Source organism: Mastomys coucha, unplaced genomic scaffold, assembly GCF_008632895.1.
Source record: "Mastomys coucha isolate ucsf_1 unplaced genomic scaffold, UCSF_Mcou_1 pScaffold8, whole genome shotgun sequence".
Classification (NCBI taxonomy): domain Eukaryota; kingdom Metazoa; phylum Chordata; class Mammalia; order Rodentia; family Muridae; genus Mastomys; species Mastomys coucha.
This window is the reverse complement of record NW_022196914.1, coordinates 22,454,180-22,479,621: the sequence shown is the minus strand read 5'-3', so window position 1 is coordinate 22,479,621 and position 25,442 is coordinate 22,454,180. Positions and strand designations below refer to the sequence as shown.

At 41.2% G+C, this 25,442-nt stretch overlaps 1 protein-coding gene across 1 annotated transcript in view; it reads left to right on the top strand.

Moving 5' to 3' along the window:
- The first annotated feature begins 4,482 nt into the window (after nucleotides 1–4,482).
- The window catches only part of Fbxl7 (F-box and leucine rich repeat protein 7), a 364,155-nt gene continuing 343,195 nt past the window's right edge, over nucleotides 4,483–25,442 (top strand). The window contains exon 1 of the mRNA XM_031359816.1: nucleotides 4,483–5,103. Coding sequence (XP_031215676.1) covers nucleotides 5,067–5,103 — 37 coding nt within the window. The 5' untranslated portion in view covers nucleotides 4,483–5,066. The remainder of the gene's footprint in view (nucleotides 5,104–25,442) is intronic.

Genomic DNA, 25,442 nt, shown 5'->3' with positions numbered 1-25,442 from the left:
AGGATATATATAATCTAAGCAGGCAAGTCAGACCTGCAAAGGTAATTAAGTGAATTAAAGTGGAAAATATAAATGGATAGAAGCACATATCATCCAACCACTGGATTCATTTCTTCCCTTTTTTATACATTATATTTTAGAATTTATTTCATTATATCTTATCTTATCTTATTGAAGTGCACATGTCTCTATGTAGGGTTTGAACATGTGTGTAGGTATGGATGTGTGGTTAGAGGTCTATACTAACCACATTTTTTTCATAGCCATCCACTTTATACTTTATTTCATTTTATGCATATGGAGTGTTTTGTCTGCATGTATGCATGTGTATCATGTGCATGGTTGGTGCCTGCAGAGGTCAGAAGTGGGTATTGGATCACTGGAACTGGAATTACAGATGGTTGCAAGCTGGCTTGTGTGTGCTCAGAGCTTAACCCGGGTCTTCTGCTTTGAGTACAACAAATGCTCATAACCACTGAGCTACCTCTCTAGCCCCTCTATATTATGCTTTGAGACAGAGCTAAACCTGGAGCTCAACATTCCATACGGTTTGGCTAATTGTCTCAGCCCCTTTACCCCAGCACTGGATTTTAGAGGCACTGCTGGGTCAGCTTGTGAGTCAGTACTGAAACTAACTCAGGTCCTCACACTTGTGTCTCATACACTCTAAAAACTAAGCCATCTCCCCAGCCTCCAAGGCTAGCATGTTCTGTGATGCCTTTCAGTAGTTATTTATTTATTGTAAACAAAGGTTCTATCTTTGAGTGATCCAAACAGCATTTCCAAGGAGCATCAGCATCTGGTTTATTTACACTGTCCTTAGAAGAACCGTGTTCGTTTGAAGGCCTGGAAGCCAAAGACCAGAAGAAGAGAGGAGGCAAACTGTTGAGTACCTGAGAAGCTAGCAGCTGCTTTAACATGGCTCTGACAGCATCACCAGTGTCAAGTTCATATTAACCTAAAGCCCTATGGCTTCGGGAACACAAGAACCAAATATGTTAAATATCAAGCTGGCATCTAACTTCAATATGATAAATAATACACACTCCTAGAAAAAGAGGACATTTGTATGAATAAGAGATTTAATATGTGTATCAAAGTAGCCCAACAAACACGGAGTCTCCAAAAATAAACACTGAAAACAATTAAAAAAAAACAGAAATGAAAATAAAAGTAGCAAAAGATATTCCCTGCCTGAATGTTTATCTTTTTTGTATAAGGTTCACTCAAGACAAGGTAAATAGGTGTTAGTCAATGTGCCTATAAGTGTATGAGATAGGACTACCAACAAGAGCATGGGTAGTCGTTCAGGGGTCACATTGCAAGAGAAAACTATCTCTTCATCTGTCAGCAACTATCAGTTATTCAAGGGTGCTCAGGTAGGGGTGGGAATTCATGGGCCTCTTCTGTTGCTACTGGGAATACTGCTGGCTTGATCTTGTGAAGGTCTTATGCATGCAGTCACAGCTGCTTTGGTCATGTGTGCAGCGGCCCTATCATTTCTGGCAAATGATGATTTCCTACAGATGTTTAGATCTGCCACTATCAGCTCTTTCTGCCTTTCTGTCCATTTTGTGGTTATTCCTGAGCCCTGTGGGAAGGAGGTGTGATTTAGATGTCCCATTTAGAGCTGAGCACTCCAACATGTCTTATTCTCTGCCCACTGGCCACTTGTGGGTCTCTGCACTAGTTGTACAAAGAAGCTTATCTGATGAGAGCTGATAGATGCACTAATCTATGGATGTAAATGCTAAGAACTTGGGGGAGATTAATACTATGTGTATTTAGCAGAATAACAGTATTCTGTTCTCCTCTAGGGCCTATGACCTATGACCTAGCCAGTTTGTTTTTGGCTTGGTTAGCAGCAGGAGGTACTCATTCTATAGTGTGGAGTGAGCTTTCTCCCTCCATTTTTGTGGTGACATAGAATGTTCCCTTAAACTCATGTTTCAGTGAGTTGACCCCTTTAAAGGGGTACAGACAGAGAAGGTGGAATACTGTATAGGCCACTGTTATTTCTTTGCTCAGCTTTCACCCATCCTGCAAGTGATGGATGAGTGATTTCTTGTGTTAGGAGCTAGGCTGGAAAGTCAAGTATGTTGGTGAAATACACCATACTTGTTCTCAAGAGGCTTGTAAATTGGTGATGAAAATTTGGGGCTTGGTAAGTATGCAAAAAAGAAATTTTGTGCCACATAAAAACATTTATGCAACATTTTAATTTTGAAAACTAGTGTATATTCAAATATGAATACACCTTGATGTTTAACAAGAATACTATGTTTTCTTTCTTTTGATTACTGTTTTCAAATGTTCACAGCGAGTAGGAAAACAAGTATTTATATCGACTCTATTTTCTGAATTAAGTTAAAATTTTTTTTCTATTTTGTTTAAATTACAACTTTATAAATGGGCTTAATGCTGTGCTCAGTTATATCAGGCAAAAGAAACTTAAAAACACAGATTTTAATTTCAAAACAGCTAAGGTATGATTTGTTAGTATAACATGCTTATCCCAAGCAGCTTTACTTGGATAGTAAAGATCTTGATAAATGACCAGATCAAAAGACCAGGTTGACTTCGAGTTGAATAATGGCCAAGTCAAGGGACCTCAGTGGACTGGTAGGATGGAACCTGAATATTCTGGTGCTCTCCCTCTGTGGACTCAGGGTAGCTAAACTTTTTGAGCCTTGGTTTTGTTTTTCATCATTTCCATACTTTGTGTACCACAAAGAGGGGCAGAGAGCATAAGCATAACAAGCTGCAAATGGCACATGGAGCCTGAGATGAGCTTCACTTGTTTTCCTGAATTAGTGTTGTCTGTCTTCAGCTAAGGTGCCCAATGGTAATGTTCAGACAGTTTCTTAAATGGAAACATGAAATCTCCTGGGCCAAGGGCTGGAGATTATCTCAGTGGGGTAGAGTGTTTGCCCTGCATGAATGAAGTCCTGGGTTTGAGCTTTGGCACCATATAAACCCAGATATGGAGACAGATGCCTGTAACCCTAACAATTTGGAGGGAGAGTGGAGGCAAGTTGGTCAGATGTTCAAAGTCACCGCAAGGACCAGGCAGAATCCATCTTCTGCAAGAAGATAACCCTGATGTCTACTCATTTTCAGATTGGTTTTGTGTTTTCTAGCCGAATCTTATAGGAAGCCCATTTTTAATTTTATCTCATTAGACAAGTGTTGTTTTGGGCAGGCCATCTTATATCAGTCACAGAAACCAGCCTGTAAATTCTTTTTTCTTCTTTCCTTCCTTCCTTCCTTCCTTCCTTCCTTCCTTCCTTCCTTCCTTCCTTCCTTTCTCTCTCTTTCTTCCTTTCTTTCTCTCTCTCTCTCTGTTTTTCTATTAAACATGAATTCTGAGAAAAAAAGAATTACACATTATTGTTTAGATATTTCAAAAGATATTAAAATATTTCATGGCTTTGGAGTAGAAGATAAAAACGGCTCCCAACACAATAACTATTCCATTCTATTTTTGAACATCTACACGTTTACTTAAGAATATGGTATTTGCATGGTTAAGTATAGATTTTAAACTTTGGAACATAATGTTTTATCTTTAGTGAAGAACATTGTAGGAACTCATGTAAGGAGAATTTGCAAGAAGTCAAATCATCTCATAAGGAGCCTTTGTTTACAAACCCCTGGGTTTCTAGTCAAGAATTATGTACAACACATCACTAAATTTTAATTTAATTTACAACATCTGTAAGGAGAAACCGCTGCGTGTTTGTTTCATCACACACACACACACACACACACACACACACAGACCTGCGGGGGGGAAAAACGTTCCGTTCTTCAGTGGGGCTCTCTAGGTACTTACATAGAAATGGAGTAGAACATTAAGAATTTCCTTTTTTTTTTTCTATTTAATGGAAGAAACACCAAAGGGCGATTTAAAGGGGGAGGGGGCTTTGCAAACGCCACGTAAATCTCCAAACGAAGTACTAAATAAAAGATGACATCCCTTACAAGAAGAAAAATAAATAAATAAAGATGAAGAGGGAAAAAAGAGTCGTGTCTCTGAAGCTTTTAAAACTTCAAAACCAGGAAACCTCCTTCCCCAGGCGGGGGAATGTCTTTGCTCTCCAGAGACCACTCCCTGCTAAGTTCCTCTCAAGTTTTCCCTACCCCTCTTCCATTCCTCGCGTTAGTCCCCAAGCCCAAGGAGCCACTGGAGATTGCCAGAACAGGTACCAGAAATATGCCAGAACTGGACACCGACTGCGTGTTTCTTGTAAACGTCACACATCTCAAATGGGCCATTTTTGTAGACAATTCCACGGGAATTTGGAGGACGACTTGAAGCTCACAGTCTACAGAAGAACAATACTAAAACGCAGTGCGCCGCACGGTCCTTTGCGCCAGAGGGTTCGCGAGTGGCATGGAGAGTCTTAGCCCTGGCGGGGACCGGGAGCCGGGAAAAGGCGTGCTGCCCCTTTAAAAGGCCGCGCATCTCCGGGCCGGCCTTCCTCCCGGGGGCTCCAGCTGTGATTGACGCTGGGCGGCGAGAGGAGGCGCCTGGCGCTAACAAAAGTCCGGCCCGCAGGCGAGCAGCGTCGGGCCACAAGTCTCTGCTCACTCGGGGCACCGCAACAAGTGGCCGTCGCGCCCTCCCCGGGGAAGCCGCGGACGCGCAGGGGCGCAGGGCGGAGGCGGAGGAGCCGGACAGCCCGGGGCAGGCGCGGCTCGGCTCGCACGGCTGGGGACCGCGGAGGCGCATGGGGACCCCGCGGCGGAGGAGCGGCGAGCCTAGGGGCGGCACCCGGGCGCGGGCTGTGCGTCGCGCTGCTCCCACTCGCCCGGAGCGCGGAGTCTGAGAGCCCCAGTGGTTTTCCTGGAGCCAGCCCGCCACCTTCGGGGGTGCCAGGAGCGGACCTAGCACCACCCCTCCCGTCGCAGAGCAGTGCGGACCCCCCAAACCCAGATCGGCCCTCGGAAGGGGCATGTGCAGCTAACGGTCCGGTCCTGCCCGCTTTCCTCTGCCCCGCCGCCTGGGAGGTGCGCCCCAGCTATGCAGTGTCCAGGGAGGAGGCGGGCATGACGGCGACAGGATGGGCGCGAACAATGGCAAACAGTACGGCAGTGAGGGTGAGTGGGCCGAACGTACCCCCTCCCCCGACTCCTGGATTTCGCCCCCTCCCTTTCCTCTCGCACACAGCTCAGGCGCACCCTACTTTGGTGCCATTGGGGTTGCCTTCTTCCCTTTGGGTCTGCGTGATCCAGTCTCTGGTACCTGGAGGGTGCCTTTCCACCACTGGGGTCTCTTAAGCAATTTTCCAGGTTGTCCTTAGGACTGCTCAAGTTGCATTTCTGTTGTATTTCTGAACACGTGTGCCCCAGCTTTGCTTTTCTGCGCACCTTGATCTAGGTGACGGTTTGGCAGAGAACTGAAACAGTCAAAACTTTCCCAGGCCTTTTTGTGCTTCAGTCCTCCGGACTTCCTTGTATCAGCAAAAAGGAAAAACAAAAACAAAAAAACAAAAAACCAAACTTCTGGAAGAAGTTAAGCTTCCATCCTTTGCTAACTGCCCCGGTCTGACAGTTCCGTGAAACTAACCACCTATGGGTCCCGCGAGGAATGGAGTGGCTGGGAGCTTTGTCTGGGCTCTCTCGAGGCTCAAGACAGGCAGAGCACCATCTGTTACTCGGGGCTGGAAATTGCACAGAAATATTGCCTGTCAAGTGAGAACTTGGAAGTTGGGGAAACTTTAAACTCCGCCTACTCCTAAAGGGATGATGGATGTGTGGGTTGCCTCCTCAGTCCCGCCTCCCCCGCTTTGCATAATACCAGTAGTGTTTTAACCCCTGTGATTAACAACATGTCCCTGATATGCACAAAGCAAAGGCATTTTCTGCAGTTCAAGAGTTAAGGTCTCTACTCTATCTAGTCTGGTTGAAAAGAGTGAGGAGACTGGGTTGGCTTTCCAGCCTTTCCCCAGAGCACAGGAGGTTACAAAGGAGGGAAGAGCCCTTTCAGTCTGGTCGGAATGCAGAATAGCTATTCAGCATCTGGTGTTAAGGAACCGCTTATCAGCCTGTCCAAAACTTGGAGCCATGGTTACAAAATGTAGTGTGTGTGTGTGTGTGTGTGTGGGTCTCTCCCTGTTTGTATCTGTGTTTACTTCTGAGCTGCTTTGTAAAACTTACACTAAAAAATCCACTCAATTAAAAAAACATCATTCATTTCCAGACCATCATGTTTTGAATTCCATCCATATATATTTTTCTACATATACAGAAATACACATGAATGTATAATAATTTTGTCCTGGGCAAATACATGAGAGAAATGTTTGAAAGCAATGTTAATCTTTTTAGACAGCAAGTGTGAAAGTGGGCCAAAAAAGATATTGGAGAATCTTGGCCACTCACTCTCTGAAGGTATTGCAGTTAATGTTTTTAAAATGTGTGGGGGGACAAACAATGGAATCTTATAACTTGGAGTCATTCAAAAGGTGTTCGATAAGTTCCAAGTGTACCTGTCAATCCTGGGTTTGAAGCTGGATGAGGGCCTGGGAGGTACAAAAGCGTCACTCGGGCTCACCAACCAAAGCATCTCAGGGATCTCCCAGTCCTCTGTAATGTGCGCTACACACCAGCATATCGTATCATACAGTGTGTGGTATATGACGACTTCCTGTCTGAACAGCAGAATTTTCAACCCCTGGGAGAGAAAGGGATAGACAGAGAACTAATGCTCTCCAGCTGTTACTCATAAATGCTACCTCTGCATTTTCACTTCAGCTCAAGTCACATCTTACTGGGATCAGATTTAGATACACTGTGGACTTTTTATGGGGCGGGGGGAGCGTGGAGGAAGAAAGGGAAAAAAGCCTTGTGCTCAGCTGATCAGAGGAGGCCAATGGGAATGTTTGTGAGTTTTGGCTGGAGAGCCACACTGTGTTTAGTTTTCATCAAGTCCTTTCAGATGAGTCAAGATTCCTCCATGATAGACGAGAAAGAAAATAGAGAAACCAAGTAGCATGATCTCAGGACTCCCTTCCCCTCTTCCTTCCTCTCTGTTGTACTGTGGTACCTTTAAATAGACCTTTATATATAATTGGGTATAGTAAACAAAGCTGTATTACGGCCTGATAAAGATCAACACAGAGGTGCCTGTTAGAATACAATGTGCTATCTTTTTTATCCGAAGTATCAAATTCAAAAGAAAGTGAAAGCTATCCCTACCAATTATGTACCTATTATCAACGGAGACTGAGAATCAAGATAGTTTTCTAGATTCAGTGCAATTTAGGTATAGTATATTTCAAACATAAAGGGGGGCTTATTAATGAATGTTTATGTGTAGACTGTGTTGAACGTGTTCAATTATATTATCAGTGGTGTTTGTGTAGGCTTCAAAACTACAAGTATATATATTCTATAGTTCCTGGCAGTTGACAGTGTATGAAAAAGCTTTGTGTATTGCAAATATTGTAGAATTATTGGAAAGTTTAACTTTCAGTATTTTGTATATGATATTACTTTCTCCTGGGAAATACATTATACATCTTTAAAATGTCATTGTAAGACTTCCTTTCTGTGACCCAAGAGTGGGGGCAGGATTAACATTGCCTGCAAGACTGTCAGAATGGAAGTTTTGGATTCTCCTGAACTACACACTCATCATACATTGAGTGCATTACAGTCTTTAGATATTCATGTGATAAAATACAGTATCTACTTGGGAATTTGTTACTTAATTCAAACTTCACCTTCTGGGGTCTTCCTTTTCCAAAGTGAAAAGAAACATTGTTACTAACAGGATTTATCATTATCTCTTTCCTAACTGTGTAGCCATTCATTTTGTTTTGCTTTCTTGATGTCTTTTCATGGACCACTTAGAGAAGATTAGCCTCATGGAGCCTTGTTATAATTAATAGGCAAGTGAAGACTTAACTGCTAAGAAACCAATAAATACCCCCTTCTTCTATCTGGTTTGCTGTCATTCCCATTTGTCCTGGCAATTCTGGTCCCTAAATCTTTGCTCCTTTTTAGATCAAAGATAGCTGTGAATCCATAATGAGTGATTTTAAAGTGTTTTGTTTCCCTAAGTTCTTAGTGAATATTTAGATTAATACTCTGCCTTTAGTCTGGCCTTGGATTTTGCTCCAGGGGGAAAAAACTTCCATTCTTAATCTTTAGCTTTCTAGAAACATAAGCCAATGTCTAAATGATTAGTATGTTCTTGTAAATTCTTTCATGAAAGACCATTTTTTTTCTCTTTATCTGGTTTCAGAAAGTATAAGTTACAGTGTATGTAGAGAAATATGAAAAATGAGTTGGGGGACTCAAAGACATTAGAACTATTAGCTTTGACTTCAGTTAGGCCAAAGAAACAAATCTCAGTTTAAATAGGAAGAGGGGAGCTGCTTTCTCTGCCCTTTAAGGTTTCAGTGTTATGCTTATTCTACATGGACAGGTCAGAGGCAGTAGCACTCACACTATTAACTGCTCCTTTGCAAAGCCCTAGGTCTTGTTGAACTGGAGCTAGAGAGGCCACAGCAATGGGGATTGACCCCTGGTACCTTTTGATTCTAGTGGGGTCTTTTTACCATCTTGGAGCTGTGCTGTCAGATGAGGAGAACTGGTTGTTTGAGGGTGTGAAATTTTACAGATCCATCACCAACTGGGAAACAAATCTTGAAATACCAATAAAGGCAATTAACACTTACCAAACATCTTCTGTATCTGTTCATGATTTTAAGTGTTGTCTCACTTTATCCATGAGATAACCCTAAGGGGAATGGTCACCTATGTGCCTCACTTTACTAGTAAACAAAATCAGGGCCAAGAAATATAGTATCTATCGTACAGTAATATTGGCCAATCTGAGTCATTGATTTTTGTCAGTTAATATGTGCTGACATTTTCCTTGTTGCCATGTGCTAGGAGGTCTTATGACTTTGTAAGGATGCAAAGGATGCAAAAAGATGCAAAGAGGGACAGGTAGCAGAGAAGCCATGTGGTATGCTATACAGGGTTAGATTCTATGAATGAGAAATTTGGCAGACTAAGACAAGGTATAGCTTTAGTCATGTGACCTCATTGAAAAGTTGGACTTTATACCATGACTTACAGGAAGTTGGGCAAAGGGCTTTGAGGATCCACGTATACTATTGCTTTTTAAAACTGCTATCCAGTCTCCAACAGTTTAAACACTAACCAAGTGTCATATATGTGTGGACTATAAACTGTAGAAAGTTATTTCTCCCAGTTTTAGAGTCTGAAAGTCAGATAGCAACTAATATGTCTGCATGCCAAGGTTCTGTTGGGAACCCCCTGTCCAGGCTACGCATCCCAGCTTCTACTTGTATCCTAGCAAGGTCATTGAGGAAACAGGTCTATCTAGTTATCTGTTCTCTTAAAAGTGCACACATCTATCTACAAGGGTTTTACCTTCATGTATACATATTGGCTTCATTTCCTAATACTAACACATTGTAATTAAATTTCAACATGTGTATTTTGGGGGTCTATGGTATCAGAGTCTTTTAGTCTGCTGAGAGGCCAACATTGCCAGTCTTCTACTGTAGCTGCTTCAGATAGACTACTGGATATTGAATTTGTCTAGATTCTCTGCTTAACAGGTTTTAACTACTTGTGCATTCCTCCAAAGTTCTATCTTATATCTCTTTGCTTGTGCATCAGAATGGTAAATGTTGGCTTGGACATACTGTAAATGTCACTATAGCTCTGAGATAGAAGCCAGTTTTCATGTTTTGCCTGTAGCAAAGAATTCGACCGTGATGCAAATCAGAAGAGAAAGGCTAGCTAGCATTGCAGGGTTTGGTTCAAGTAAAAGCATCTGTGTTGTGCTGCTGACAATACCATGTTTGGTCTATGGTGAGCAGTAGTTTGAGAGAATTGGAGATATTTTTTTGCTTTCTTTCCCTCACAGCTCTGTTTTAACTCTTGGTACCACTGACCAGAGCATATCCTCAATCGATTTCGAGTACTTAAAAGCTGCTCCACCTTTATCCCCATATCTGCTGTGATCTCTGGGTTTTGGTTGGCTGTTGGAGAAATAGACACTTCTCAAGGTGGTACATATGTTACAGTACTAGAATAAAGTCTCTTGTCAATGCATTCTCCCAACGAAAGGTGAGAGCTACCAGTAATGGAGCTTAGAATCCTCACATATTAAATGTCATGCCTGAAGAGGTGCCGTGATGAAATTCAAGTTTCAGAGGACTCACAGTATAAGGAAGTTATAGGAAGTTAGGTTTGGCTTGGTTTATGGAAGAAGTCCTGTGTCATAATTGAAGCTGGTCTGCCGGGGAAGTCAGAGGATCCTCCCTTTGCAAGGTAACCACAGTGAGGGGTGTGGTGTGGAGAGTTTTGAGTCAGTTCCTTAGTAAGCATTCTACTAAACGTTTTCAGGTCTGATGGGGCTGGAAGTAGGATCCTTTCCTAAGGATGAGCCCCTTACAGTTTGTCTGATGGAGAGTGGTCAGCCCTGAAACCATATTCACACAAATGACACAGATGGACTTACTACATTGTGTGTGTGTGTGTGTGTGTGTGTGTGTGTGTGTGTGAGATTATGTATGCAACAATAATAACCAAAGGAAAAAAGACTATGAACTGGGAGGGGGCCAAGAGCTAGCTGGGAGAGACTGGAGGGAGTAAGGTAAGGGGAAAGTAATATAATTCTATTCCAATTAGGAACATATTTTTTAAAAAGCACTCCTTTCACTTCTGGGTTAATTTTTATCCTCCTTCATGTGTGTCCCCCCCCCATTATATAACTTATCATGGCTTTTTGAAAAACATGCCTTCTGTGTAGTTCTGGTTAGTTGGCATCTTCTGATTAAATATTAGCAATTGACCAACTTTAAAGTCTCATATACTCAAGTCAAATGTCCTGAAACCTTCAGGAGACGCAATACATTTAAACTTTCTCTAAACTAGTAGCCAAACAGGCAGCACGTTTAGACTCACAGAAAGACCTTATCTTTCAGATATACTAGATTTGAGTAACTGATAAATTGGGAGTACCCTTTAAATGACGTCAGCCTTTTCCGATGTCGGCAATGCCTGAAATGCCTAAAAGACATGTATGTTTTCTGACAATAAATGGTTAAAACAAAGTTTCTTGCTTGGAGGAGGGATATCTTATAATCTCTAAAGAAAGATTTTAACAATACTCTCTCTCTTTCTCTGTCTCTCTGTCTCTCTCTGTCTCTCTCTCTCTCTCTCTCTCTCTGTGTGTGTGTGTGTGTGTGTGTGTGTGTGTGTGTGTATACCAGTGCCTCTAGAGGCAAAAGAGGGCATTGGATCTCCTGGAGCCAGAGTTACTGGCAATTTTGAGCACCTGACATGGGTGTTTGGAACTAAAACTTGAGTTCTCTGATAGAGCAATTTGCATTCTTAACCACTGTGCAATCCCCCTCACTGTTCCCCCAAAACTTCTTGTTCCATTTCTCAAATGGGTTAGTTCATAGTCAGTGATTCCTGTGGGTTCCATATAAGTGAGAACCTTGCCATGCTTCAGTGAAGGGGCAGAGATGGCTGGCCAGCCTGGGAGCTTCCCGAGCCCAAGTGCTTTAACAAGAGGGAAGGAATGCCTTAGACCGGAGACTTTCAAAATATGCTAGCTAATACCCCAAAGAGGTATAGCTTTAAAACTCCTGACATGAGTAATCACTAACCATCTCTGAATTTTCCTCGGTAATGAAATATAAACACATGGCCAACATTTTGTCTCTTCCATGGTTGAAGTATCGCGGACTGTTTCTGGAGCCGTAAATCTCTATTAGGTTGTGCATTTGATGGGTGCATTCTATCAATTCCTATTCAAATTCTTCAACTAGTAACAAATGAAAAACAGTTGCTCACACTGCATGAACTTATAATTGTAACTTTAGAAGCCTTGAGCAATGTGTAGAAATGTTATTAAAACATTTTTTTTGTTTGCTACTATTTCTGTGGTAAATTCCTGTGCTGCATTTTCCGAGCACATGTAATAGTGGAAAGACAACCAGAATTTCAAGAAATAAAATCTCAGGCATTTCTTTTAGACTTGTGGATTGGCCTTTTTGCTGCATGTAAGCCACTTTTTGGCAAGGTGGTAAAGTAAGGAAAAGGCAGCTTACATATGTACTTGAACCTTTTGGGTCAGCTGCATTCTTGGGTCATATCTGGGGAACATCTTAGCCAAGTCCGTTATGAAGGGAAAGCCTTACCCATTCCAACTGTCAGGTGTGTTCACAGTTGATGTTCTAGGAAGAGGAAAAAGTGATGGAGAAAAAGAAGAAGTAAGTGAGGAAATCAATAAACCGGGGTTGATAGGAAAGAATCCAATGTTGAAAACAGAATCTCTGTTCTATTTAGCTTTTCTTTCTTAGGAAAACTTTGCTTTCAAAACAAAATGATTAATAAAAGTTTGGCAGGTTTGGAGATTGCTAAGTTTATTGTAGTCTCTATCATTGTATTAAAAGTAGTTAAAGAAAATCAGGGCATGGTGTTACCTACCTGTCATCCCAGAGTCTCATAAACTAAAGCAGAAGGATCGACATGAGTTCAAGGCCTGCCTGAGCTACGTGGTGAATTCCAGGCTAGTGATGACTATGGTGCATGATCCTGTCTTAAAAAGAAGAAAGCAAGTAAGTAGACAATTAAATAAATCCAGTAACAGTTGCTGGGTGCTTACTAATCTCTGTAACCCTCCCTGGTCATATTATGTACCCATTCTACAGTTCTCAGGACAGCCACTGAGGAGATACTCTTATTCCATTTCATAAGCATACAAGTTTGGAAGTTGTCAGTCCCTGGGTGCACAGCAGGTGAGGGACTGGTGGTGCCAGGCCTGAAACCGATGGCTGTCCTGGAGTCCCTGCTTCCTCTCAGTGTGCTCATGGTCTTGAAACTTTGGTGGCAGCCAAAACCCTTTTGGTCTTTGTATTACTTATTGTTTCAAAGAATCTTGGTGACCAAGAAGTAGCTGAATGGGGGAAAGAATGATGGTTTTGTGGAGTAGCTGATCAAAAAATGAAAGGCATATTCTGAAGGAAGCATTTATTCAACTTTGTGTGACTCAGAAAAGGGCAGCTTAACTGCTCGTTAGGAGTCAATCTTCTGACAAATTGGCAGACCATCTAGTATCTAATAATTTTAGCATATAAAATCATTAGCATGCTCCTTGAAATCTGCAGAGTGTAAAGCAGAGAGGCTGTCCGCTAGCTTCCCCAGAGCATGGTTAATTTTAATTGATCTTTGTCCTGAGATAGTCTTTTACTTGGGATGACCTTTGTATCTGCTTATAAAATAATAGCCAATAGAAGGCTGTGAAATGTGCTTAATTTTCTTTCCTCTGTAAATACTTTGGAATTCATATCTTATGTTTCCCTCTGGCCTAAAAGCTACAGACTCTGAGCAGGCATTTAATATGGGGATTTATCCTAACATATACTTGAGAGCTCACCCTTCTGTTTTGCCAGCCCTGGGAGGCATCTTCATCATTATGTCTTTGAAAATTCTTTGTAAATAATAAAGGGTTTTAGAAGTTAATATCATTTTATATTACAGGGACTGTGTCTACTGTGGTCTCTAGGTTAGAGGCTAGGAAACTTGGGCCTTAGCAGATTAAATGAGTTCCCTTCACTCAACAATGAAGACGAGATGGGGTCATGTTGATGCTAAATTTAGCATACTGTCCTTTATGCATACTGTGCTTCTTTAGATGCTGTACGAAAAAGGATGTAACCATAGCAGGTAGTTCCTGCTAGGAACCCTTGGTGCTAATTTTAATTACTGGTCCATAATCATGGGAGTGGCTCGTGCCTCAGCATAGGAGTCCTTATATTTACAGCTGTCTAGAAGGAGAAAAGTTGCCGTCCTCATAGACACCTTGGAATGAGGATCATGAGGAGTGAATTGTCGTTAGATAACTAAGTGATGTTATTCGTTAGTGTTACTAAGTTCATTGAGGAAACCAGGTGAGGTTCCCTCTTTGCCAACCTTCCCTTTGAGGAAATCTGGAAAAAGATTTTTTAATGCTGGGAAGATCAGAGAATATGCTCAGGACTTGGGATCCTCAGGATCATTCAAGTTGTAGCTCTCTCCTTGAAGGAGTTGAGGCTCTCAGAAAGCCATACAGAGAGGCTGACAATAGCTGAGACATTGCAGTTCTTCATTGTTAGGTAGAAATTTATCTCTGTCATTGCTTTACTTTCCACTCACCATCTTATAGCTTAATCCGTTTCCCTGGGTCTGTCTCTGTCTCTCTGTCTCTGTCTCTGTCTCTCTGTCTCTCTCTCTCCCCATCCCTCTCTCCCTCCCTCCCCTTCCTTCCTTTCTTTTCTTTCCTTTTCCTTCCTTCCTTTCTTCTTCCTTTCTCTCTCACACTCACTCTCTCACTTTCCTTCCTCCTTTCTTCCTTCCTTCCTTCCTTTCTTTCTTTCTTTCTTTCTTTCTTTCTTTCTTTCTTTCTTTCTTCCTTCCTTCCTTCCTTCCTTCCTTCCTTCCTTCCTTCCTTTCTTTCTTTCTTTCTTTCTTTCTTTCTTTCTTTCTTCCTTTCCTTTGCCAGTTGTGTTTATCCCTTGCTCAGGCTACCATGCCTATCAATACAGGTAAGTATAACCCTACTCACAAACTAGGTTCTCTCTATAGTTTGTTCAGTGAATAAATGAGGATACATCTAGAGCAATAGTTGGTCTTGTGTTGTGTTGGCTCCAAAAACACCATCGACAGTCCTTCACTTCAGACGTTTTACCCTTAAGAAGTAAATTGCACTGCCTTTATAGTTCAGAAGTATAATATTTGTCTAGTATAAACATTGCTCTTAGTTCAATTCCTCTTACCACATGTACAAAAAGAGTTTCTTTTAACGTAATATTTTTGTTTGATAATATCTTTAAAGATATAATTTGCAGCTTTACTTTTTTAAAATTAAAAATAGATTCTCTGATATAATACATCCTAACCATAGTTTCCCCTCCCTCATTGTCCCAGCAACCCCCACCCATCTCTCCTCCCCCCCATATCTATTTCCCCTCCATTTCTTCTTCAAAAACTGTATGCCTGGAAGAGAGGACACTCCAACAGGACAAAACAATGTACCATAAGACAGGGTGAAAGCCCTCGTGTGGAGGTTGGACAAGGCAACTCAACAGGAGGAAAGGAGTCTCAAGAGCAGGCCAAAGAGTCAGAGATCCACTCCCTCCCACCATTAGGAATCCCACAAAAAACGCCAACCTAACTGTTGCCTTGCTAATTAAGGTCGAAGTCTACCATTGTCCTGATAGCCTTCTGAGCTTGGCACAAAATGATTATGTCTTTGTCAGCAGGGTTTCTCTTTCTCCTTGTCTGGGGAGCTTGAAACCCCTATGCACCCCTACCTGTGGAATATCACATGTGGTCTTGGTTATATTACAGGTTCAGCTTCCTTTCTCCTGATAAGAACCTGTTCAGCAAGCACTTGAGATCCCTAAACTGCCTCCTGGTGCTAATGAGGGATCTCAACACCTTAGCCTTCAGCCAATGACTTTTGCCCACTCTGGATATTCATTCCTACCTCCATTCCCCAAACTACAGAACCTGTGATTCACTCCAAGTAAAGTTGTTCTGTCTCCATGAAACTATCCCCAAATGCATCCTTATATCCTTTTGTAGTCATGGGCTGTTCAAAACCCTGTTCATTGACTCTGCTCCCTTTGTACTCATGGGCTGGTGGCCAGCCATAGCTAACTGCCATAACATATATGCTGAAGACCTGGTGCAGACCCATGCAGGTCCTGGGCTTACCATTTTAGTTTCTCTGAGCCCACGTAAGTCCTGCTTAATAGATTCAGTGGGCCATATTCTCTTGATGCTAAAAAATTGTTTTAAAAAAATTATGTACACTATTGATTCCCTCCTCCAATTCCTCCCAGATCTCTCTCCCTCATTCATAAAATCCCTACAAATAAACAAACAAAGCAAATACCAAAACAAAAAAAAAAAAACCCTTGCTATTTGTTTTTGTGCTGGCCAACCACTCTTGGAAACGGGGCTGCTCTGACACATGCTTGATACATCCTGTGACACTCCAGTGGAGAGAACTGAGTTTTCCCTTTCCCAAGAGCTCTCAATTACAAATAATTTTCTTGGTTATGGTGAGACCTTGTGTCTGACTCTCCTTCTTGCTGAGATTTTGTCTGATTTGAACTTGTGCAGGTCTTTTGTGCTATCAGTCTCTGTGAGTTAATATATATTATATTATATACCACATATTACATCTTATGTTATATATTATACATCATATAGACACACAAATATATACATATTTATATATATTAATGTGTATATATTATATGTAACATATTTATATATTATATTTATATATATGTGTGTATACACACATATATACACACACACACTCACACATTTCCTTGGAGTCAACCACAGTCTTGAGCCTTGAAGGGAGTGCTTTGGTGAATGAATCCCATTTAAGACCTCTGAATGCTCCGAAGTCTCTCATTCTATACATTATCCAGTTGTGGTTCACTGTGTTAACTACTGTCTACTGCAAGAAGTTTCTCTGATGACGTTTGAGCAGTGCTGTGATCTATGAGTGTATATGTTGTTAGAAGACATTTTATTACTATGTTTCTTTAGCAAAATAATAGTAGTAAGGTTTTCTCTAGGCCCATGACCTAGTCTGGGGCTCTTTATCAGCATCAATTTTGGGTTCCATCTCATGGAGTGAGCCACAAATTTAATAAGAACTTGATGTTTTAAAAATGCAATTACACCTTCTTCTGGGAAATATAACCGAGGAATGATATTTAAAGGGAAAGATGCTTAAATATGAATTTTAAGCACCATTGGATGCAAATTGATGATTTCAGTTTTACCAGTATGTAGTATTTACTTTGATTAACAAGTACCTTCTGCACAATGGTATTGTTCACATTTTTTATTGAGTATTATATAATTTTCTTATATTTGTTTCAGTTGACTTGGGAGATGAGTTTATACAGTAATCTGAATAAAGTGTAGAACATCTGAACTTCATCTCTAATAAACAAGCTATTTCTTTGGGATATGGTCTCTACTTGGATTAAAGAGTCTAACCCCTTTTGGGGTTTTGCATTTTTTTTTTTTTGCTTCTAATTTTTACAAAGTATAAAAGTTGTGCTTTGCAGCTGTGGTGATGTGAATGGTTTCTCATAAATCCACCTCTTGCTGTTCATATGGCTAAGTGTCAATTGAGGAAAAGAAGTGGAGATGGTAGTGTCTGTCATATGTATGTACCTGCAGATATTCATAAAGCCATATGTCCATGCTTCTTTCCTATACATTTTGCAAACATCATTTTTTGAAGTACTGATATATACATTCATTTATGTTCATAAGGGGATGTTTAATGCTGATTATTGTTCCCATTTTATTCAATTTTACCTTTTGCAAATGTATGTGTATGCATTTGTGTATTTTGTTTACATTTGTATGGATGCCCACGTGTGTGTATATATGTGTGTTGGCAAATGTATGGAGACTAGAAATTGACTTTGGCATTTCCTTCTGTAGCTAGCTCTCTTAAGACAGTATATCAATCACCTTTGAACTCAGAGGTCATGTATTGGCTGGTCTTCTAGTCAGTTTTCTCTACGGCTCTGTTTACTGTGCTCTGTCTATAATTGCAGATGGGATATCATGCTTCTCTGACATTTACAGAGTTGCGGAATCAAGCTCTGCTCTGTAGACTTCCATAACAAGTACTTTACTCACTAATCCATTGCCCTAACCCATCTCAGGTTTTGATTAAAATTTTCTTTTACATTTGTTTCTTCATGTGTGTCCACATGTTCATATGCTGCCTTGTATGTGTGGAGGTGAACGCCTGCTGGAGCTCACTTTCTCTACCTAACATGTGGGTTCTGGGAATCACACTCAGGTAGGTTTCAGGCTTGGCAGTGAACACCTCTACCCACTGAGCTTACTCACCCTTTGGGTTTTGATTTTAAAGATTAGCTGCTGTTAAATTGATCAGAAAGAATGACATAGCCCCCTTGGGATAAAACATATTTTGCATACTATTCTGAAAGGAAATTTCAAGCAATGTCATGTTTTTCTTGAACAGCTTCTATTTCAAGTTTTATTTTTCATATACTTTGCTTATTTAATTATGTTTTAATATTTTTCTCTGTTTCCCTCCCTTTGAGAGACTTTTCCTGTTGATTACTCTGAAAGTGTGTTTTGAGAGACAGTATTTCCTTGGGGAGTCTTTTCTCCACTTCTAAAGCTGTAACAATGTGAACTGAGCAATAAAAAACCAATTCCCTCCTGTTGGTTGTGCTTCAAATAGTCATTTCTTTGATACCAGCTAATAAAAACAGGAAAAGGATCATTTTTAAGTGCTTTGCTGGAGATTGCCTTACTTCCAATAAGGAAAATTACCTCACAAGGGGGAGCATGGGTAATAAAGATACAACTACGTGAATAATCGTACTCATTGTAAATGCCTAAGTCCCCACGCTGCTGCTTGCAAATCTCATTTAATCACGGGCCTGCTGAGTGTCCTCTGCAGTATGGAGATGGGAATTTTCTGCGAAAAAAATTTTATTTGAAAAAAAATGGCCTGCATACTTAATGAGGGTGGATTTCAAATGCCACTGGAGATTTCCTATGTCCTTTGCCTTTATGGGTATATGGAGGCCATGGGGTGATGGGAGATGATGGGAGACAATAAGCAGACAATAGTCCTCAGTGAACTATGGACAGGCTCCTAGGTGTCTCAGTAATGACAGTAAGTCAGAGCAGGTTACATGAAAGAATTGCATGCCAAAGACTCTGAACAGACATGTCATGGTCACACAGATGGTCAGACCTCAGCATGCTGAGATAAATGGTCTGAGCCCTGCTGTTTCTGTCTCATCTATTTCTCTTTTTCTCACTGTGCTCCCATTTGTTTCTGCTTTTCATTGCTTTTGAGGTTAATGGTGCCTTCCCTACTTCTTTGTCCATGTTCCTCAGAGCTGGCATGATTGCATGCCTTCACGGGGTGTAGATCTCCAGTAGCTTATAGTCGTATCCATTGACTGAAGTAGAGCTACATTTTAGAGCCATCCTGCAAGGCATTCATAGGTACCTACTTCATAGAAGTGGCCAAACCATACCTTGTGACTGTATCAAATATTAGCTTCGTCTTTTGTCCAGTCTACATTTTCCTCTTGCTTTTCCTAAGTGCCTTTGCCAAGGTACTTCCCAATAAACCATCTGCACTCCACTTACCTTGGAAAGTGATTACCAAGGACTTAACACAAGATGTCAAAGATAGTCCCTAAAGCACCCATATAAGTAACATTTTATATACTGGGGATACAGTATTTATATACTTAGGAACATATATTTGTATATCTGTGCCTGTATCTGTACATATACGTAATGTAAGAATCGTTTAAGAAAAGAGATCATGGGAGTTTGTGTGTGTGTGACTGGAGGGATTGTAGGAAAGAAGTAGAAGTAAGAAATGTTAGTATTTTATAATCTCAAAAATATATCATTATGAAGAAAATAGAATGTGAAATAGGGTGTGTCTGGGGCTGGTCTCAACCATGGTGTTACCATGGAATAAGTTATTTCTGGAAATTCCAGTTTTCCTTAAAGAGGAGTCTTTAACTTACAGTTAAGAGGCATGTGATGGCTTTTTCTTTGTGTTTGTGTCTAATCCTTTCATTTTCTAGATCATGAAATCAGCTCTATAACTTTAAGTTGGCTTAACCAGCAGGAGCCCTAGATAACTGGGAAAGGACCCAAGCAAGGCAACACTCTTGCATTTTGAGGAACCTTTTCAGAATCTGTATAGACTTTTTTTTGCTGCTATGTCTCAGAACTGAGAGCAGACAGGACTAGAGGCCATCATCTATCTCATCCGTTTGTTCAAGTTGGGAGCGGAGATCAGACAAGTTGGGAACTCTCCCTTTTGGTGGTCATGCGCTGCTCTTCAAAGGCTGATCTATGGTGCACACCATACTTGGTAGTAGAATAGTCAGGGAAAGTTACTGAAGGAGCAGATGGCCAAGGTTGTTATTGCCTGAAATTAACATTTTACATTCCTCGTCATTAAGAGAATTGGGGATTTATTTAATACTTGGTATATGAAGAACCAATGGCAAGTATAGAGTCAGTAGACCGAAGAAACATGCAGAGCTTAAATATTAAGCAAGATGAAATATATTTCTATTTTTCTAAATTAATATGTAAGTCTAATGATCATTCTAGTTCATTAGACATTTTATTATGCTCAAATAATGCCCAACAGAGATTATCAAATTATTTTGTGCCTAGAGTCACTATGACAAAGAGAAATTTAGAATTAATTGAGAAAAGAAATTATTAGCTTATTAGTATTGCTACTACAAAGATCTATTCTTTATATCATCCCGAAAGCTTTAGAGACATTCCTCAACTTCTACAATTTATGACATAATCAGTTTTTAACCTGTCCTCGAGGCTATTTGTATTGTATTCTGTAGCCAGGTTGGTTCTCTGGTCTTCTTTTGGGATGTCTTTCCCCCTTCCCTACCTCTGTCATGCTGTATTTCCTAGTCATATTGGGTTCAATTAACTATTTCTTATGAAATCTTCCTTAATATCCGTTAGCTTTCTGTTTATAACACTTGATTCCTTACATTGTAAAAACATTGAGAAATGTCAGGTGCCCCCCCACCCCTCTGCATTTTCTGTGTCGGCCCTCTGAACCACCATGGCATTTCATTTGAACAGAATGGGCACATGCCGTGGAAGACAAGCCTGGCTGTGAGACCTCAGGCTACGAATGTTCTCAAGGACTTGTTATTTGATGTGACTGTGAGTTGAGTGGGGACAGGGGTGGGGAGATGAGGGGTGCAGGGGATGGGGGAGAACAATGAGCAATGGTTGTCCAGGCATGGCTGAGAAGAGTGTAAGGGGCAATGTCAGGCCCAGCAATGAAGCAGGAACCTGTACATTGGTTACAAGGGAAAAAGATGACTTGAAATGAGCTTCCCACCTGGAGGGTTAAACAGAGTCACGTGATCAAAACGACTTAAAGACAGGTAAATGGCAACAGAACAAGAGGCCAATGTGTATTAAGGGCAGCTTCCGCTTCACTCAGAAGTATTGTGAGAGAAGCAGGCAGATTACAGATTTATGGGGATGTATGTCCACTGCTTATGTTCCTTCCACATGATAAAGAGTCATCTTTCATTTAATTCCCACCTTGTAGTACTTACCTGATTGGTGACTTTGAGTGCAATGGGGTCAGTATTTGAGCTTTATCTATTTGGGATGGAACTACCCTAGGGAAGCACTTCTGCCCATTTTCTGACAATGTTCCCTTCTCTCCCCTGTCCCCATGCCTGACTGTGATTCTTTGTTAGCCACTTCACTGTAGCCTTGAAAAGACAATCTTCCTCTTGGAATTAACTTTCCTTCCCAACTAGTACTCTTGCTAATATCTTTGTTTTGCATCTGCATGGGAGGCAGGGGTGGTGATCAAGAGTCCCGGTGAGGGTGAGACTCTTACAGTGATTCACCTAGGAAGGTGAGACACATTAGAGCAGAGGGTGGAGTTAGGGAGGTTTGGGAGGCTTGGGTCACGGAGGTGGAGAGGGCTCAGTGGCTAGTTGTCTACAAGGGAAGGAGCATATGGAAGATTCTAGAAGGACTTGTGAGGCCTGACACTCCTGCAGCTCTTGGACCTTCCTCCATTTCTTTCTTTCTTTCTTTCTTTTTTTTTTTTTGGTTTTTCGAGACAAGGTTTCTCTGTATAGCCCTGGCTGTCCTGGCTGTCCTGGAACTCACTCTGTAGACCAAGCTGGCTTCGAACTCAGAAATCCACCTGTCACTGCCTCCCAAGTGCTGGGATTAAAGGTGTGTGCCACCACTGCCCGGCATCTTCCTCCGTTTCTGATGTGAATTTCCTATGAATTGAATGAAGCCTTGAAACACTCAGGGCATTTGTTTAGCTAAGTAGCTAATTCCTGTATTGGTCAGTTAATTAATGGATATTTATTAGTCTTCCACATGTCTGCACTGTTTTGTTACATACAATCCCTGAGTTCCAACAAGGGATCAAATGCTATCATGTCCTCTAGGAACCTATAGTCCACAGAGGAAGCTTGCAGAAGGGTGCTGGTGCTGAGCAGTTTAGGAGTCAAAGGGCTTGCTTGAATCTGAATGTAAATACTGCTGTCAGGAAGTTCCTTGGGGGCTCTCGTTAGTTGGGAAGGAAGTTGACATTATCCTCAAATGTTCTCCTTGTGCTTCTTTCACGTCTCTTGATTAGTCTAGTAAATTAGTAGGTGGGCTCTGAATACCTTATGCCAGAACCTTGGAAAAGCCAGTGAGGGAACCAAGGAATTGTAGGAATTCGTTGTTCTTGAAACAGGAAATTCCTGTTTACAGCTAGAGGCTATCATGCTCAGGCCTTGCTTAGTTCCTGTCTTGTTCTGCATCTTTGGGAGAACCGCTTCAGGTCACCTTTGGTTGAAGGGGAGGATGAATGTGGTTTGGTTCATTGGGTTTTCCTTTGCAAGCACTAACTGCATGAGAAGTTTGAGAGAAGTCCAAGGTACCCTTTTACGATGGCAAATCTAAATATTCTAGGGAGGCAGAGGGGTGCAGAATTGGTGTGACTTAAAGAACCTGTGCTGTGTGAATGTGGCCTCCTGGTAGCTTCCTATGCCCTTTGGAAAGTACATTAATGGACAGTTCAGTGTTCTTCATGTTAGTAAGGAAAACTCCACTCTTTTGAGAGTCTTCATGTCAATGGAATATACTATTATATTTTGGCTGTATGACCTATGTTTCTATTTCAGTAGCCATAGGATTGACTTACATATCAAATGCCATATTTACTTGGAGTGACTTTAGTTTGTTGAAGCAGTATACAATATGTTTGTGTGTGTGTGTACATACACACATGTGTCTAGTTAGTTTGAAGCAGTAAATCCCAACACATAACAAACACTACCAGGACATGCCTTTTCTCAAACTGAAGCTCCATCAATGTTGCAGCTTCTTACTTAATTACTTACTTTAATCCTGCTGCTTAAGAAATTTTTCTGTGAGGGAGAGATCCTCACTTTATAGTTCAGGATGTCCCGACATAGGTCAGGTTGGCTTGAAATCATGGTCTCCTTCCTCAGCCTCCTGAGAGTTAAGGCTATGGACATGTCCAGCAAATGCTGCTGGTTTCTGGACCTCAGAAGCACAAGCACTGATCAGAAATGAAGGTATTAAAGGGATAAACTCTGTTACATGGGATGCTATTATTATTATTGGCATTGACATGTAGGATCCCATTGCATCCTCTCAGGACCTTAATAAAGGGTAGGGAGGCCTGAGTTCAATAGGATGCTATTTTCAGTACTGGTTTTGTATAGCTGACTTGTAGCACAATTGAAGAAGGTGGTGCAGCTTGTGCTCCAGCTCTTGGTCCATGATGACATACCATGAACCTGAGTGTTGCTTATAAACTGCTGCCTCACTGTGGGAGTTGGCGACACTCCATATGGTGAGGATACAACTTGCTTCTCTCAGGATCGTTATGTTTCGATTCCAAACTTTTCAAACCTTTTTTTATTACTATTATTTGAAACTTAGAGGTGCTGAACCTAAACGTTTGAAAAGTTTTGAACAGCTCTACTTTTCAAAAATCAGTGAGTTGTGTTTCTGTTATGTGAGACATGAGGATAAAGCAAGTCCAAGTTCGCAGGAAGGAGTGTATCTCTTCTCTCTGCTTGCTCTGGAAGCCCAGGAAGGTGATAGCGCTGCTCGTCTATCCCTGTTGTTGCTGTTGCTTCATACTGAATGTTAACTAGGTGAAGAATGGAAGTTCTACAGTACTATCTAGATTCATCTGGAGCTTTGAACAAGACCGAGAAAACAGTGTTTTTATTGCATTAAAAGTCCTTTCTGGAATGGAGACCACATTGGATACGTTGAGATCATTAATAAACTCATTTTGGGATTAGAAATAAAACACGTAAACTTCTTGAATGAGGGTGCTTGTGGATACATTTGTGATGCTGGATGTTGTCTTGCTTCTTTTCTCTCCGTGCTGCTGATCTTTCTGCTCTTGTCCTCCCCTTCTGCCCTGTTCTTGTTCCCCTCTGCCGTTCCTGGTTTCTCTTGCCCTCTCTCCATTCTCATTTCAGCAAGCTAACCCTTTATTTTCTGTTTTGTCAGTCTCACTCTGCAGTTTGAGTCTGACTCTGATTTCTGGGCATTCTGCCAAGTTTGGATTACTTGCTTCTTATAGTTACATGGAGAGCCTCAGTTACATTGTTGCCAGGACTCTTTCAAATGGCATTGCTCTCCTTCATAACATATGTGTTTTCCTGGAATGTTATAGTGTTTTCACAAATGTCCCCTCCAAAGTGGAATTGTATATGATGTGTACCCACACTGGGTAGAAAATGCTCCAGATGTCCCCGATTGGCTTTGAGTATCTTGAATCTCTGATGGGGTACCTTTTTTCTTTGTAGATCAATTGTTCTTGCTTATGTAAGTTTCTCTTCTCAACAATAACAACAACAAAAAAATCATCTGAGTTTTACTTTATGGAAGATGGTTTACTGATGACTGTACAAGAGAACTTCAGGCATCCTTCTTTTTCAAACAGCAGCTTTTTATTAAAAAAAATTAACTTTTTAATGATTCTTTGTGAATTTTAAGTCATGTACCCAATCCCAGTCATCTCCCCCTCCCTTTGTATCTGTCCTTTGCCCTTGCAACCTCTCCCCCAAAGAAAATAAAAAGTAAAATAGAAGTAAAAGAAAATAAAAAAGAAAAGGAAAAAACCCAAATGAAAGCAACAACATCTCATTGTGGAAGTTGCAGTATGTGACAGTGTGTCCACACATCTTTACTTCCAGATGTTCATTGCACTGAGTTTTTGGTCTGTTTCTAGGCCTCTGGCTTCTGCTACCCTATCAATATTAGATGCTCACTTGTTCTCTCTTAGGATACACAGGTTCTGTCCCATTCACATGCATCAGCAGTTCATAGATCAGGTAGATGTTGAGGTGGGCCAACACAAAGCCATGGATCTAGGCCTGAGTTGTAGCTGAATTGCTCAGCCTGCCAGCTTTCCCGTGCCCTGCACCAGGGCAAGCCGTCTAGCTCGGCCATAACTAGTTTATGTAATGCCGCAGATGGAAAGGGCTGGAGAGATAGTTCAGCCATTAAAGGTTAGTCTCACAAATGGCAACTGTTGTCTCCTTTCTTTAAAATCGGTACTTAAGATGCTGGGCTTTGGTTCATCAGTTAAGAGTTTTTGTTGCTTTTTTTTTTTTTTTTTTTTTTTTTTTTTTTTTTTTTTGGTTTTTCGAAACAGGGTTTCTCTGTAAAGCCCTGGCTGTCCTGGAGCTCACTCTCTAGACCAGGCTAGCCTCAAACTCAGAAGAGAAATCCGCCTGCCTCTGCCTCCCAAGTGCTGGGATTAAAGGCATGTG